This window comes from Oncorhynchus kisutch, linkage group LG2 (assembly GCF_002021735.2).
Source record: "Oncorhynchus kisutch isolate 150728-3 linkage group LG2, Okis_V2, whole genome shotgun sequence".
In the NCBI taxonomy this organism is placed as follows: Eukaryota; Metazoa; Chordata; class Actinopteri; order Salmoniformes; family Salmonidae; genus Oncorhynchus; species Oncorhynchus kisutch.
In genome coordinates, this window is record NC_034175.2 from 5,218,040 (window position 1) to 5,237,798 (window position 19,759).

The 19,759-nt window shown below is 37.9% G+C and overlaps 1 protein-coding gene across 1 annotated transcript in view; it reads left to right on the plus strand.

Moving 5' to 3' along the window:
* LOC109886787 (protein kinase C beta type) overlaps positions 1 to 19,759 on the plus strand; it is a 77,974-nt gene that overhangs the window by 9,563 nt on the left and 48,652 nt on the right. Inside the window, exons 6-9 of the mRNA XM_031785595.1 lie at positions 1 to 22; positions 1,534 to 1,690; positions 2,692 to 2,887; positions 3,159 to 3,377. The exon at positions 1 to 22 is cut by the window's left edge and continues 107 nt beyond it. Of these exons, the coding sequence (XP_031641455.1) occupies positions 1 to 22; positions 1,534 to 1,690; positions 2,692 to 2,887; positions 3,159 to 3,377 (594 nt within the window). The remainder of the gene's footprint in view (positions 23 to 1,533; positions 1,691 to 2,691; positions 2,888 to 3,158; positions 3,378 to 19,759) is intronic.

The window sequence follows — 19,759 nt, forward strand, 5'->3', positions numbered from 1 at the left end:
AACGAGGACATCTTCATCACAGGTCACAACTAAGGGTTTAGAAGAGTTGTCCCTCACCACTGATAGAGACAGGGTTTACATGGCTCTGTCACCCGGTGGTGTAAAGTACTAAGGGTTTAGAAGAGTTAACCACTGATAGAGACAGGGTTTACATGGCTCTGTCACCCGGTGGTGTAAAGTACTAAGGGTTTAGAAGAGTTAACCACTGATAGAGACAGGGTTTACATGGCTCTGTCACCCGGTGGTGTAAAGTACTAAGGGTTTAGAAGAGTTAACCACTGATAGAGACAGGGTTTACATGGCTCTGTCACCCGGTGGTGTAAAGTACTAAGGGTTTAGAAGAGTTAACCACTGATAGAGACAGGGTTTACATGGCTCTGTCACCCGGTGGTGTAAAGTACTAAGGGTTTAGAAGAGTTAACCACTGATAGAGACAGGGTTTACATGGCTCTGTCACCCGGTGGTGTAAAGTACTAAGTGTTTAGAAGAGTTAACCACGGATAGAGACAGGGTTTACATGTCTCTGTCACCCGGTGGTGTAAAGTACTAAGTAAACATACTTTAAAGTCCTACTTAAGTCATAATCTGTACTTTACTATATATAATTTTGACAACTTTGACTTTTACTTCACTACATTCCTAAAGAAAATCATGTACTATTTTTAGTCCATACCTTTTCCCTGACACCCCAAAGTATTGATTACATTTTGAACAGGACAGGAAAATGGTCCAATTCATGTACTTATCAACAGAACACTAAACACTGGTCATCCCTACATCCCTACTGCCTCTGATCTGGTGGACTCATTAAAAACACATGCTTCGTTTGTAAATGATGTCTAAATGTTGGAGTCTGCCCCTGGCTATCCATAAAAATATATCTATATGAAAATGGTGCCATATGGTTTGCTTAATATAAGGAATTTGAAATTATTTATACTTTTACTTATGATACTTAAGTATATTTAAACCAAATACATTTAGACTTTTACTCAAGTAGTATTTTACTGGGTTACTTTCACTTTTACTTGAGTCATTTTCTATTAAAGTATCTTTACTTATACTCAAGTATGACAATTGGATACGTTTTCCACCACTGCTGTCACCCTACCATTCACACTGTCAGGTACTGACCACTAGGCGGAGTGGGGGAGCTGAATACAGGCACACACTCCCACAAGTCATGCTCTCTGTGGTGCATCGACAGATGCCAAATCTTAAATTGATCATGCTGTTGTAGCAGGATTTTTCATGCACAGAAGGAATTGCAAACTTGTAGCGTTTTCAAGTTTAAAAAGGATTAGAAAGTTTGTCATTTCAGACTTGATTTGCCCTAATACAATTTGTGTCATCTCCTAAAAAATATACATTCATCATAATCCACATAATATTCACATTTCCTGTTGCTGCAGGATTATTTTTCTGCTGTGAGAAACTGGTTCAAATTAAGATATGGCATCTGTATGGCCATCTATGCTATCCATTGTCTGACTCTTTCCCTCTGCCGCTCCACCCCCCTCTCTCCCCCCTCAGTGCGGGAGGCTCGTAACCTGATCCCCATGGACCCCAACGGTCTGTCTGACCCCTACGTGAAGCTCAAGCTAATCCCTGACCCCAAGAGCCAGAGCAAACAGAAGACCAAGACTATCCGCTCCACACTCAACCCCGTCTGGAACGAGAGCTTCACCTTGTGAGTGTGTGTGTGTGTGTGTGTGTGTGTGTGTGTGTGTGTGTGTGTGTGTGTGTGTGTGTGTGTGTGTGTGTGTGTGTGTGTGTGTGTGTGTGTGTGTGTGTGTGTGTGTGTGTGTGTGTGTGTGTGTGTGTGTGTGTGTGTGTGTGTTGTCGTGGAAATTTCCTCTATTTACCAAATCATGGGAGCAAACCACACACACAAGTCAGAGGTAGTTATAAAAGTCCATCTTTAATTATATCAGCTCTATAGCATTTTGACTTTCAACAGTTCAGTATCTCTAATGAAAAGTTGAGAGTCCCCCCACAACGGCAAAATGGGATCCTTTATAGCAAAGATCACACATAGTCAGACAGCATAGACATAATTCATCGTTCAGCTTTGTCTCCTTTCCCAAACCCCAGAACCATAAACCAATCCTCCAAATCAACAGGCATATATCAAATTGTCATTTAGATACAACCAACCCTAAATACAAACAATCCTGGACAAACTCATGGAGAGGAGAATGAGCCTATAGGTTAAGATAGAAACAACATTAGAGGGAGCATAGAATGATTCCAGACACTGCCACCCTCCTTTCTCCACTGGGAAAGGTAGGGAGTAAAAGATATGTTTACACATGATGACACTTTGACCTCTCCCCTCTCTGCGGCCCATGCAACTTAGTTTTGACATAGAATAGATAACTGCAACCTCGCCACAGTATTATACAAAAATACCATTCTGATGAGAAGTAACTTACACACATTTGATGAATATAAAACATCTTACATATGTTACCAACAAATTCTGAATCTTCCACGACAGTGTGTGTGTGTGTGTGTGTGTGTGTGTGTGTGTGTGTACCAGTAGTTCTGGGAACACTGCACAGGGAACTAGACTTGTGTTAGCCCCAGGAGCTTTATCTCAGTGGACTGACATGGTCTTGAGGTGTGCAGATGACTGGAGGTCGGATACCTGGTCGGTAACCTCTTTCACTCCCATCTCTCTCTCCCCAGCTCGGTGCGTGGGCGGCAGTGGGACCGGCGTCTGTCGGTGGAGGTGTGGGATTGGGATCGTACGTCTCGGAATGACTTCATGGGATCGCTGTCGTTCGGAGTGAGCGAGATATTCCGTCACTCAGTTAGCGGCTGGTTCAAACTGCTGGATCAGGATGAGGGAGAGTACTACAACATGCCTGTCCCTGACGAAAATGTAAGACATACTCTCATGCAGTGGATTATGTATGGGTAGTGTAGTTAGAGTTATAGAATACATATATTATATTTAACTATTGGTATATATAGGTATATTTAGACTCGGAGTATGACCAAACAAAATGTGTGTGACTTCCCTCACTTTGGCCACCAGGGTGCAGGAGTGCTTCATTAAAATCCATACATTGCAGGTTTGTGTCTGTGTGGATGTGTGTGACAGTTTTATTATAACTAAGCCCTCCCCTCCTCCCCCCTCCTCTCTTCAATAGGAGCCTAGTGGTCTAGATGCTATTCCCCCCTCCCTTCTCCCCCCCTCCCTGAGGCCTGCCCCTGTGTCTGTGTCTGTGTCTGTCCCCGTGTCTGTCCTGTCCCCCTCAGCCCCGTCAGTCCCCTGTCTGGCCACCCTACCTGCAGGACCGGTCAAGCCCAGGGTTTGCCTCCAGGACTTCAACTTCCTCATGGTGCTGGGCAAAGGCAGCTTCGGAAAGGTACTGAAACACACCTACACCTGCCTGTAGACACACTGTAATAAACATAACACACCTGCCTGTAGACACACTGTAATAAACAGAACACACCTGCCTGTTGACACACTGCAATAAACATAACACACCTGCCTGTAGAAACACAGTAATAAACATAACACACCTGCCTGTAGACACACTGTAATAAACATAACACACCTGTCTGTTGACACACTGTAATAAACACTGTAATAAACATAACACACCGGCCAGTAGACTCACTGTAATAAACATTGTAATAAACATAACACACCTGCCTGTAGACTCACTGTAATAAACATAACACACCTGCCTGTAGACACACTGTAATAAACATAACACACCTGTCTGTTGACACATTATAATAAACACTGTAATAAACATCACACACCTGTCTGTTGACACACTGTAAAAAAATAACACACCTGCCTGTTGACACACTGTGATAAACATAACACACCTGCCTGTAGACTCACTGTAATAAACATAATACACCTGTCTGTTGACACACTGTAATAAACATAACACACCTGCCTGTTGACACACTGTAATAAACACTGTAATCAACATAACACACCTGCCTGTAGACACACTGTAATAAACATAACACACCTGTCTGTAGACACACTGTAATAAACATAACACACCCTTCTGTTGACACACTGTAATAAACATAACACACCTGTCTGTAGACACACTGTAATAAACACTGTAATAAACATAACACACCTGTCTGTAGACACACTGTAATAAACATAACACACCTGCCTGTTGACACACTGTAATAAACATAACACACCTGTCTGTTGACACACTGTAATAAACATAACACACCTGCCTGTTGACACACTGTAATAAAAAAACACACCTGTCTGTTGACACACTGTAATAAACATATCACACCTGCCTGTTGACACACTGTAATATACATAACACACCTGTCTGTTGACACACTGTAATAAACATAAAACACCTGTCTGTTGACACACTGTAATAAACATAACACACCTGTCTGTAGACACACTGTAATAAACATAACACACCTGTCTGTAGACACACATAATAAACATAACACACCTGCCTGTTGACACACTGTAATAAACATAACACACCTGTCTGTTGACACACTGTAATAAACACTGTAATAAACATAACACACCTGCCTGTAAACACACTGTAATAAACACTGTAATAAACATAACACACCTGTCTGTTGACACACTGTAATAAACATAACACACCTGTCTGTTGACACACTGTAATAAACACTGTAATAAACATAACACACCTGTCTGTTGACACACTGTAATAAACATAACACACCTGTCTGTAGAAACACTGTAATAAACATAACACACCTGCCTGTAGAAACACTGTAATAAACATAACACAACTGCCTGTAGACACACTGTAATAAACATAACACACCTGTCTGTTGACACACTGTAATAAACATAACACACCTGTCTGTAGACACACTGTAATAAACATAACACACCTGTCTGTAGACACACTGTAATAAACATAACACACCTGTCTGTTGACACACTGTAATAAACATAACACACCTGCCTGTAGACACACTGTAATAAACACTGTATAATAAACATAACACACCTACCTGTAGACACACATAATAACATAACACACCTGTCTGTAGACACACTGTAATAAACACTGTAATAAACATAACACACCTACCTGTAGACACACATAATAAACATAACACACCTGCCTGTAGACACACTGTAATAAACAAAACACACCTGCCTGTAGACACACTGTAATAAACATAACACACCTGTCTGTAGACACACTGTAATAAACATAACACACCTGCCTGTTGACACACTGTAATAAACATAACACACCTGCCTGTTGACACACTGTAATAAACATAACACACCTGTCTGTTGACACACTGTAATAAACATAACACACCTGCCTGTTGACACACTGTAATAAACACTGTAATCAACATAACACACCTGCCTGTAGACACACTGTAATAAACATAACACACCTGTCTGTAGACACACTGTAATAAACATAACACACCCTTCTGTTGACACACTGTAATAAACATAACACACCTGTCTGTAGACACACTGTAATAAACACTGTAATAAACATAACACACCTGTCTGTAGACACACTGTAAGAAAAATAACACATTTGCCTGTTGACACACTGTAATAAACATAACACACCTGTCTGTTAACACACTGTAATAAACATAACACACCTGCCTGTTGACACACTGTAATAAACATAACACACCTGCCTGTTGACACACTGTAATATACATAACACACCTGTCTGTTGACACACTGTAATAAACATAACACACTTGTCTGTTGACACACTGTAATAAACATAACACACCTGTCTGTAGACACACTGTAATAAACATAACACACCTGTCTGTAGACACACATAATAAACATAACACACCTGCCTGTTGACACACTGTAATAAACATAACACACCTGTCTGTTGACACATTGTAATAAACACTGTAATAAACATAACACACCTGCCTGTAAACACACTGTAATAAAAACTCTAATAAACATAACACACCTGTCTGTTGACACACTGTAATAAACATAACACACCTGTCTGTTGACACACTGTAATAAACACTGTAATGAACATAACACACCTGTCTGTTGACACACTGTAATAAACATAACACACCTGTCTGTAGAAACACTGTAATAAACATAACACACCTGCCTGTAGAAACACTGTAATAGACATAACACAACTGCCTGTAGACACACTGTAATAAACATAACACACCTGTCTGTTGACACACTGTAATAAACATAACACACCTGTCTGTTGACACACTGTAATAAACATAACACACCTGTCTGTAGACACACTGTAATAAACATAACACACCTGTCTGTAGACACACTGTAATAAACATAACACACCTGTCTGTTGACACACTGTAATAAACATAACACACCTGCCTGTAGACACAATGTAATAAACACTGTAATAAACATAACACACCTACCTGTAGACACACATAATAAACATAACACACCTGTCTGTAGACACACTGTAATAAACACTATAATAAACATAACACACCTACCTGTAGACACACATAATAAACATAACACACCTGCCTGTAGACACACTGTAATAAACAAAACACACCTGCCTGTAGACACACTGTAATAAACATAACACACCTGCCTGTAGACACACTGTAATAAACAAAACACACCTGCCTGTAGACACACTGTAATAAACATAACACACCTGTCTGTTGACACACTGTAATAAACATAACACACCTGTCTGTTGACACACTGTAATAAACATAACACACCTGCCTGTAGACACACTGTAATAAACAAAACACACCTGCCTGTAGACACACTGTAATGAACATAACACACCTGTCTGTAGACACACTGTAATAAACATAACACACCTGTCTGTAGACACACTGTAATAACATAACACACCTGCCTGTTGACACACTGTAATAAACACTGTAATAAACATAACACACCTGTCTGTTGACACACTGTAATAAACATAACACACCTGTCTGTTGACACACTGTAAAAAACATAACACACCTGCCTGTAGACATACTGTAATAAACATAACACACCTGCCTGTTGACACACTATAATAAACACTGTAATAAACATAACACACCTGCCTGTTGACACACTGTAATAAACACTGTAATAAACATAACACACCTGTCTGTTGACACACTGTAATAAACATAACACACCTACCTGTAGACACACATAATAAACATAACACACCTGCCTGTAGACACACTGTAATAAACAAAACACACCTGCCTGTAGACACACTGTAATAAACATAACACACCTGCCTGTAGACACACTGTAATAAACAAAACACACCTGCCTGTAGACACACTGTAATAAACATAACACACCTGTCTGTTGACACACTGTAATAAACATAACACACCTGTCTGTTGACACACTGTAATAAACTGAACACACCTGCCTGTTGACACACTGCAATAAACATAACACACCTGCCTGTAGAAACACAGTAATAAACATAACACACCTGCCTGTAGACACACTGTAATAAACATAACACACCTGTCTGTTGACACACTGTAATAAACAGTGTAATAAACATAACACACCGGCCTGTAGACTCACTGTAATAAACATTGTAATAAACATAACACACCTGCCTGTAGACTCACTGTAATAAACATAACACACCTGCCTGTAGACACACTGTAATAAACATAACACACCTGTCTGTTGACACACTATAATAAACACTGTAATAAACATCACACACCTGTCTGTTGACACACTGTAAAAAAATAACACACCTGCCTGTTGACACACTGTAAGAAACATAACACACCTGCCTGTTGACACACTGTAATAAAACATAACACACCTGCCTGTAGACTCACTGTAATAAACATAACACACCTGTCTGTTGACACACTGTAATAAACATAACACACCTGCCTGTTGACACACTGTAATAAACACTGTAATCAACATAACACACCTGCCTCTAGACACACTGTAATAAACATAACACACCTGTCTGTAGACACACTGTAATAAACATAACACACCCTTCTGTTGACACACTGTAATAACATAAAACACCTGTCTGTAGACACACTGTAATAAACACTGTAATAAACATAACACACCTGTCTGTAGACACACTGTAATAAACATAACACACCTGCCTGTTGACACACTGTAATAAACATAACACACCTGTCTGTTGACACACTGTAATAAACATAACACACCTGCCTGTTGACACACTGTAATAAACATAACACAACCTGTCTGTTGACACACTGTAATAAACATAACACACCCTGCCTGTTGACACACTGTAATATACATAACACACCTGTCTGTTGACACACTGTAATAAACATAAAACACCTGTCTGTTGACACACTGTAATAAACATAACACACCTGTCTGTTGACACACTGTAATAACACTGTAATAAACATAACACACCTGCCTGTAAACACACTGTAATAAACACTGTAATAAACATAACACACCTGTCTGTTGACACACTGTAATAAACATAACACACCTGTCTGTTGACACACTGTAATAAACACTGTAATAAACATAACACACCTGTCTGTTGACACACTGTAATAAACACTGTAATAAACATAACACACCTGTCTGTTGACACACTGTAATAAACATAACACACCTGTCTGTAGAAACACTGTAATAAACATAACACACCTGCCTGTAGAAAACTGTAATAAACATAACACACTGCCTGTAGACACACTGTAATAAACATAACACACCTGTCTGTTGACACACTGTAATAAACATAACACACCTGTCTGTACACACACTGTAATAAACATAACACACCCTGTCTGTAGACACACTGTAATAAACATAACACACCTGTCTTTTGACACACTGTAATAAACATACACACCTGTCTGTTGACACACTGTAATAAACATAAAACACCTGTCTGTTGACACACTGTAATAAACATAACACACCTGTCTGTAGACACACTGTAATAAACATAACACACCTGTCTGTAGACACACATATAAACATAACGGCACCTGCCTGTTGACACACTGTAATAAACATAACACACCTGTCTGTTGACACACTGTAATCAACACTGTAATAAACATAACACACCTGCCTGTAAACACACTGTAATAAACACTGTAATAAACATAACACACCTGTCTGTTGACACACTGTAATAAACATAACACACCTGTCTGTTGACACACTGTAATAACACTGTAATAAACATAACACACCTGTCTGTTGACACACTGTAATAAACATAACACACCTGTCTGTAGAAACACTGTAATAAACATAACACACCTGCCTGTAGAAACACTGTAATAAACATAACACACCTGCCTGTAGACACACTGTAATAAACATAACACACCTGTCTGTTGACACAACTGTATAAACATAACACACCTGTCTGTAGACACACTGTAATAAACATAACACACCTGTCTGTAGACACACTGTAATAAACATAACACACCTGTCTGTTGACACACTGTAATAAACATAACACACCTGTCTGTAGACACACTGTAATAAACATAACACACCTGTCTGTAGACACACTGTAATAAACATAACACACCTGTCTGTTGACACACTGTAATAAACATAACACACATGCCTGTAGACACACTGTAATAAACACTGTATAATAAACATAACACACCTACCTGTAGACACACATAATAAACATAACACACCTGTCTGTAGACACACTGTAATAAACACTGTAATAAACATAACACACCTACCTGTAGACACACTGTAATAAACATAACACACCCTTCTGTTGACACACTGTAATAAACATAACACACCTGTCTGTAGACACACTGTAATAAACACTGTAATAAACATAACACACCTGTCTGTGGACACACTGTAATAAAAATAACACATTTGCCTGTTGACACACTGTAATAAACATAACACACCTGTCTGTTGACACACTGTAATAAACATAACACACCTGCCTGTTGACACACTGTAATAAACATAACACACCTGTCTGTTGACACACTGTAATAAACATAACACACCTGCCTGTCGACACACTGTAATATACATAACACACCTGTCTGTTGACACACTGTAATAAACATAACACACCTGTCTGTTGACACACTGTAATAAACATAACACACCTGTCTGTAGACACACTGTAATAAACATAACACACCTGTCTGTAGACACACATAATAAACATAACACACCTGCCTGTTGACACACTGTAATAAACATAACACACCTTTCTGTTGACACATTGTAATAAACACTGTAATAAACATAACACACCGCCTGTAAACACACTGTAATAAAAACTCTAATAAACATAACACATCTGTCTGTAGACACACTGTAATAAACATAACACACCTGTCTGTAGACACACTGTAATAAACATAACACACCCTTCTGTTGACACACTGTAATAAACATAACACACCTGTCTGTAGACACACTGTAATAAACACTGTAATAAACATAACACACCTGTCTGTAGACACACTGTAATAAACATAACACACCTGCCTGTTGACACACTGTAATAAACATAACACACCTGTCTGTTGACACACTGTAATAAACATAACACACCTGCCTGTTGACACACTGTAATAAACATAACACACCTGTCTGTTGACACACTGTAATAAACATAACACACCTGCCTGTTGACACACTGTAATATACATAACACACCTGTCTGTTGACACACTATAATAAACATAAAACACCTGTCTGTTGACACACTGTAATAAACACTGTAATAAACATAACACACCTGCCTGTAAACACACTGTAATAAACACTGTAATAAACATAACACACCTGTCTGTTGACACACTGTAATAAACATAACACACCTGTCTGTTGACACACTGTAATAAACACTGTAATAAACATAACACACCTGTCTGTTGACACACTGTAATAAACACTGTAATAAACATAACACACCTGTCTGTTGACACACTGTAATAAACATAACACACCTGTCTGTAGAAACACTGTAATAAACATAACACACCTGCCTGTAGAAACACTGTAATAAACATAACACACCTGCCTGTAGACACACTGTAATAAACATAACACACCTGTCTGTTGACACACTGTAATAAACATAACACACCTGTCTGTACACACACTGTAATAAACATAACACACCTGTCTGTAGACACACTGTAATAAATATAACACACCTGTCTTTTGACACACTGTAATAAACATAACACACCTGTCTGTTGACACACTGTAATAAACATAAAACACCTGTCTGTTGACACACTGTAATAAACATAACACACCTGTCTGTAGACACACTGTAATAAACATAACACACCTGTCTGTAGACACACATAATAAACATAACGCACCTGCCTGTTGACACACTGTAATAAACATAACACACCTGTCTGTTGACACACTGTAATAAACACTGTAATAAACATAACACACCTGCCTGTAAACACACTGTAATAAACACTGTAATAAACATAACACACCTGTCTGTTGACACACTGTAATAAACATAACACACCTGTCTGTTGACACACTGTAATAAACATAACACACCTGCCTGTTGACACACTGTAATAAACATAACACACCTGTCTGTTGACACACTGTAATAAACATAACACACCTGCCTGTTGACACACTGTAATATACATAACACACCTGTCTGTTGACACACTGTAATAAACATAAAACACCTGTCTGTTGACACACTGTAATAAACATAACACACCTGTCTGTTGACACACTGTAATAAACACTGTAATAAACATAACACACCTGCCTGTAAACACACTGTAATAAACACTGTAATAAACATAACACACCTGTCTGTTGACACACTGTAATAAACATAACACACCTGTCTGTTGACACACTGTAATAAACACTGTAATAAACATAACACACCTGTCTGTTGACACACTGTAATAAACACTGTAATAAACATAACACACCTGTCTGTTGACACACTGTAATAAACATAACACACCTGTCTGTAGAAACACTGTAATAAACATAACACACCTGCCTGTAGAAACACTGTAATAAACATAACACACCTGCCTGTAGACACACTGTAATAAACATAACACACCTGTCTGTTGACACACTGTAATAAACATAACACACCTGTCTGTACACACACTGTAATAAACATAACACACCTGTCTGTAGACACACTGTAATAAACATAACACACCTGTCTTTTGACACACTGTAATAAACATAACACACCTGTCTGTTGACACACTGTAATAAACATAAAACACCTGTCTGTTGACACACTGTAATAAACATAACACACCTGTCTGTAGACACACTGTAATAAATATAACACACCTGTCTGTAGACACACATAATAAACATAACGCACCTGCCTGTTGACACACTGTAATAAACATAACACACCTGTCTGTTGACACACTGTAATAAACACTGTCATAAACATAACACACCTGCCTGTAAACACACTGTAATAAACACTGTAATAAACATAACACACCTGTCTGTTGACACACTGTAATAAACATAACACACCTGTCTGTTGACACACTGTAATAAACACTGTAATAAACATAACACACCTGTCTGTTGACACACTGTAATAAACATAACACACCTGTCTGTAGAAACACTGTAATAAACATAACACACTGCCTGTAGACACACTGTAATAAACATAACACACCTGCCTGTAGACACACTGTAATAAACATAAACACACCTGTCTGTTGACACACTGTAATAAACATAACACACCTGTCTGTGACACACTGTAATAAACATAACACACCTGTCTGTAGACACACTGTAATAAACATAACACACCTGCCTGTTGACACACTGTAATATAAACAAAACACACCTGTCTGTAGACACACTGTAATATAAACATAACACACCTGTCTAGACACACTGTAATAAACATAACACACCTGTCTGTTGACACACTGTATATAAACATAACACACCTGTCTGTTGACACACTGTAATAAACACTGTAATAAATAAAACATACAACCTACTGTAGACACACTGTAATAAACATAACACACCTGTCGGTAGACACACTGTAATAAACACTGTAATAAAAACATAACACACCTACCTGTTGACACACTGTAATAAACAAACACACCCTTCTGTTGACACACTGTAATAAACAAACACACCTGCCTGTAGACACACTGTAATAAACACTGTAATAAACATAACACACCTGTCTGTAGACAACACTGTAAAAACATAACACACCTGCCTGTAGACACACTGTAATAAACATACACACTGTCTGTTGACACACTGTAATAAAACATAACACACCTGTCTGTAGACACACTGTAATAAACAAAACACACCTGTCTGTAGACACACTGTAATAAACATAACACACCTGTCTGTTGACACACTGTAATAAACATAACACACCTGTCTGTTGACACACTGTAATAAACATAACACACCTGTCTGTTGACACACTGTAATAAACATAACACACCTGTCTGTAGACACACTGTAATAAACATAACACACCTGTCTGTAGACACACATAATAAACATAACACACCTGCCTGTTACACACTGTAATAAACATAACACACCTGTCTGTTGACACATTGTATAACACTGTAATAAAAATAACACACCTGCCTGTAAACACACCTGTAATAAACACTGTAAATAAACATAAACACACCTGTCTGTGACACACTGTAATAAACATAACACACCTGTCTGTTGACACACTGTAATAAACACTGTAATAAACATAACACACCTGTCTGTTGACACACGTAATAAAAATAACACACCTGTCTGTAGAAACACTGTAATAAACATAACACACCTGCCTGTAGACACACTGTATAAACATAACACACCTGCCTGTAGACACACTGTAATAAAAAATAACACACCTGTCTGTTGACACACTGTAATAAACATAACACACCTGTCTGTAGACACACTGTAATAAACATAACACACCTGTCTGTAGACACACTGTAATAAACATAACACACCTGTCTGTTGACACACTGTAATAAACATAACACACCTGTCTGTAGACACACTGTAATAAACATAACACACCTGTCTGTAGACACACTGTGTAATAAACATAACACACCTGTCTGTTGACACACTGTAATAAACATAACACACATGCCTGTAGACACACTGTAATAAACACTGTAATAAACATAACACACCTGCCTGTTGACACACATAATAAACATAACACACTGTCTGTACACACACTGTAATAAACACTGTAATAAACATAACACACCTACCTGTAGACACACTGTAATAAACATAACACACCCTTCTGTTGACACACTGTATAATAACATAACACACCTGTCTGTAGACCACTGTAATAACACTGTACTAAAATAAACACCGCCTGTAGACACACTGTAATAAAAATAACACACCTGCCTGTTGACACACTGTAATAAACATAAACACACCTGTCTGTTGACACACTGTAATAAACATAACACACCTGCCTGTTGACACACTGTAATAAACATAACACACCTGTCTGTTGACACACTGTAATAAACATAACACACCTGTCCTGTTGACACACTGTAATAAACATAACACACCTGTCTGTTGACACACTGTAATAAACATAAACACCTGTCTGTTGACACACTGTAATAAACATAACACACCTGTCTGTAGACACACTGTAATAAACATAACACACCTGTCTGTAGACACACTGAATAAACATAATAACACACCTGCCGTTGACACACTGTAAAAAACATAAACACACCTGTCTGTTGACACACTGTAATAAACACTGTAATAAACATAACACACCTGCCTGTAAACACCACTGTAATAAAAACTCTAATAAACATAACACACCTGTCTGTTGACACACTGTAATAAACATAACACACCTGTCTGTGACACCTGTAATAAACACTGTAATAAAAATAAACACACTGTCTGTAGACACACTGTAATACAAATAACACATTTGCCTGTGACACACTGTAATAAACATAACACACCTGTCTGTTGACACACTGTAATAAAACATAACACACCTGCTGTAGACACACTGTAATAAACATAACACACCTGTCTGTTGACACACTGTAATAAACATAACACACTGTCTGTTGACACACTGTAATAAACATAACACACCTGTCTGTTGACACACTGTAATAAACATAACAACACCTGTCTGTTGACACACTGTAATAAACATAACACACCTGTCTGTAGACACACTGTAATAAACATAACACACCTGTCTGTAGACACACATAATAAACATAACACACCTGCCTGTGACACACTGTAATAAACATAAAACACACCTGTCTGTTGACACACTGTAATAAACACTGTAATAAACATAACACACCTGCCTGTAAACACACTGTAATAAACACTGTAATAAACATAACACACTGTCTGTTGACACACTGTAATAAACATAACACACCTGTCTGTTGACACACTGTAATAAACACTGTAATAAACATAACACACCTGTCTGTTGACACACTGTAATAAAATAACACACCTGTCTGTAGAAACACGTAATAAACATAAACACACCTGCCTGTAGAAACACTGTAATAAACATAACACACTGCCTGTAGACACACTGTAATAAACATAACACACCTGTGTTGACACACTGTAATAAACATAACACACCTGTCTGTAGACACACTGTAATAAACATAACACACCTGTCTGTAGACACACTGTAATAAACATAACACACCTGTCTGTTGACACACTGTAATAAACATAACACACCTGTCTGTAGACACACTGTAATAAACATAACACACCTGTCTGTAGACACACTGTAATAAACATAACACACCTGTCTGTTGACACACTGTAATAAACATAACAACATGCCTGTAGACACACTGTAATAAACACTGTATAATAAACATAACACACCTACCTGTAGACACACATAATAAACATAACACACCTGTCTGTACACACACTGTAATAAACACTGTAATAAACATAACACACCTACCTGTAGACACACTGTAATAAACATAACACACCTTCTGTTGACACACTGTAATAAAACATAACACACCTGTCTGTAGACACATGTAATAAACACTGTAATAAACATAACACACCTGTCTGTGACACACTGTAATAAAAATAACACATTGCCTGTTGACACACTGTAATAAACATAAACACCTGTCTGTTGACACACTGTAATAAACATAACACACCTGTCTGTTGACACACTGTAATAAACATAACACACCTGTCTGTGTGACACACTGTAATAAACATAACACACCTGCCTGTCGACACACTGTAATATAACATAACACACCTGTCTGTTGACACACTGTAATAAACATAACACACCTGTCTGTTGACACACTGTAATAACAACATAACCACACTGTCTGTAGACACACTGTAATAAACATAACACACCTGTCTGTAGACACACATAATAAACATAACACACCTGCCTGTGTGACACACTGTAATAAACATAACACACCTGCTGTTGACACACTGTAATAAACACGTAATAAACATAACACACCTGCTGTAAAACACACTGTAATAAAAACTCTAATAAACATAACACACTGTCTGTTGACACACTGTAATAAACATAACACACCTGCTGTTGTTGACACACTGTAATAAACACTGTAATAAACATAACACACCTGTCTGTTGACACACTGTAATAAACATAAACCTGCCTGTAGACAGAAACACTGTAATAACAATAACACACCTGCCTGTAGAACACTGTAATAAACATAACACAACTGCCTGTAGACACACTGTAATAAACATAACCACCTGTCTGTTGACACACTGTAATAAACATAACACACCTGTGGTGACACACTGTAATAAACATAACACACCTGTCTGTAGACACACTGTAATAAACATAACACACCTGTCTGTAGACACACTGTAATAAACATAACACACCTGTCTGTTGACACACTGTAATAAACATAACACACCTGCTGTAGACACAATGTAATAAACCTGTAATAAACATAACACACCTACCTGTAGACACACATAATAAACATAACACACTGTCTGTAGACACACTGTAAATAAACACTGTAATAAACATAACACACCTACCTGTAGACAACATAATAAACAACACACCTGCCTGTAGACACACTGTAATAAAACAAAACACACCTGCCTGTAGACACACTGTAATAAACATAACACACCTGTCTGTTGACACACTGTAATAAACATAACACACTGTCTGTGACACACTGTAATAAACATAACACACCTGCCTGTAGACACACTGTAATAAACACTGTAATAAACATAACACACCTACCTGTAGACACACGTAATAAACATAACACACCTGCCGTAGACACACTGTAATAAACAAAACACACCTGCTGTAGACACACTGTAATAAACATAAACACCTGCCTGTAGACACACTGTAATAAACAAAAACACACCTGCCTGTAGACACACTGTAATAAACATAACACACACTGTCTGTTGACACACTGTAATAAACATAACACACCTGTCTGTTGACACACTGTAATAAACATAACACACCTGTCTGTAGACACACTGTAATAAACAAAACACACCTGCCTGTAGACACATGTAATAAACATAACACACCTGTCTGTACACACTGTAATAAACATAACACACCTGTCTGTAGACACACTGTAATAAACATAACACACCTGCTGTAGACACACTGTAATAAACACTGTATAATAAACATAACACCATACCTGTAGACACACTGTAAAAACATAACACACCTGTCTGTAGACACACTGTAAAAACACTGTAATAAACATAACACACCTACCTGTAGACACACTGTAATAAACATAACACACCTTCTGTTGACACACTGTATATAAACATAACACACCTGCCTGTAGACACACTGTAATAAACACTGGTAATAAACATAACACACCTACCTGTAGACACACATATAAAACATAACACACCTGCCTGTAGACACACTGTAATAAACAAAACACACTGCCTGTAGACACACTGTAATAAACATAACACACTGCTGTGACACACTGTAATAAAACAAAACACACCTGCCTGTAGACACACTGTAATAAACATAACACACCTGTCTGTTGACACACACTGTAATAAACATAACACACCTGTCTGTTGACACACTGTAATAAACATAACACACCTGCCTGTAGACACACTGTAATAAACAAAACACACCTGCCTGTAGACACACTGTAATAAAAATAACACACCTGTCTGTAGACACACTGTAATAAACATAACACACCTGTAGTAGACACACTGTAATAAACATAACAACCTGCTGTTGACACACTGTAATAACACTGTAATAAACATAACACACCTGTCTGTTGACACACTGTAATAAACATAACACACCTGTCTGTAGACACACTGTAATAAACATAACACACCTGTCTGTTGACACACTGTATAAACATAACACACCTTGCTGTTGACACAATGTAATAAACACTGTAATAAACATAACACACCTGCCTGTAGACACACTGTAATAAACATAACACACCTGTCTGTAGACACACTGTAATAAACCACTTAATAAACATACAACACAACTGTCTGTAGACACACATAATAAACATAACACACTGCCTGTAGACACACTGTAATAAACAAAACACACCTGCCTGTAGACACACTGTAATAAACATAACACACCTGTCTGTAGACACACTGTAATAAAACATAACACACCTGTCTGTTGACACACTGTAATAAACATAACACACCTGCTGTAGACACACTGTAATAAACACTGTAATAAACATAACACACCTACTGTTGACAACATATAACAATAACACACTGTCTGTAGACACACTGTAATAAACAAAACACACCTGCCTGTAGAAACACACTGTAATAAACATAACACACCTGCCTGTAGACACACTGTAATAAACAAACAACACACCTGCCTGTAGACACACTGTAATAAACATAACACACCTGTCTGTTGACACACTGTAATATAACATAACACACTGTCTGTAGACACACTGTAATAAACATAAACACACCTGCCTGTAGACACACTGTAATAAACAAACACACCTGCCTGTAGACACACTGTAATAAACATAACACACCTGTCTGTAGACACTGTAATAAACATAAAACACCTGTCTGTAGACACACTGTAATAAACATAACACACCTGCCTGTAGACACACGTAATAAACACTGTATAATAAATCCACACACCTACCTGTAGACACACTAATAAACATAACACACCTGTCTGTAGACACACTGTAATAAAACACTGTAATAAACATAACACACTACCTGTAGACACACTGTAAAAACATAAAACACCCTCTGTTGACACACTGTAATAAACATAACACACCTGCCTGTAGACACACTGTAATAAACACTGTTAATAAACATAACACACCTACCTGTGTAGACACACATAATAAACATAACACACCTGCCTGTAGACACACTGTAATAAACAAACACACCTGTCTGTAGACACACTGTAATAAACATAACACACCTGCCTGTTGACACACTATAAAACAAAATACACCTGCCTGTAGACACCTGATAATAAACATAACACACCTGTTGTTGACACACTGTAATAAACATAACACACCTGTTGTTGACACACTGTAATAAACATAACACACT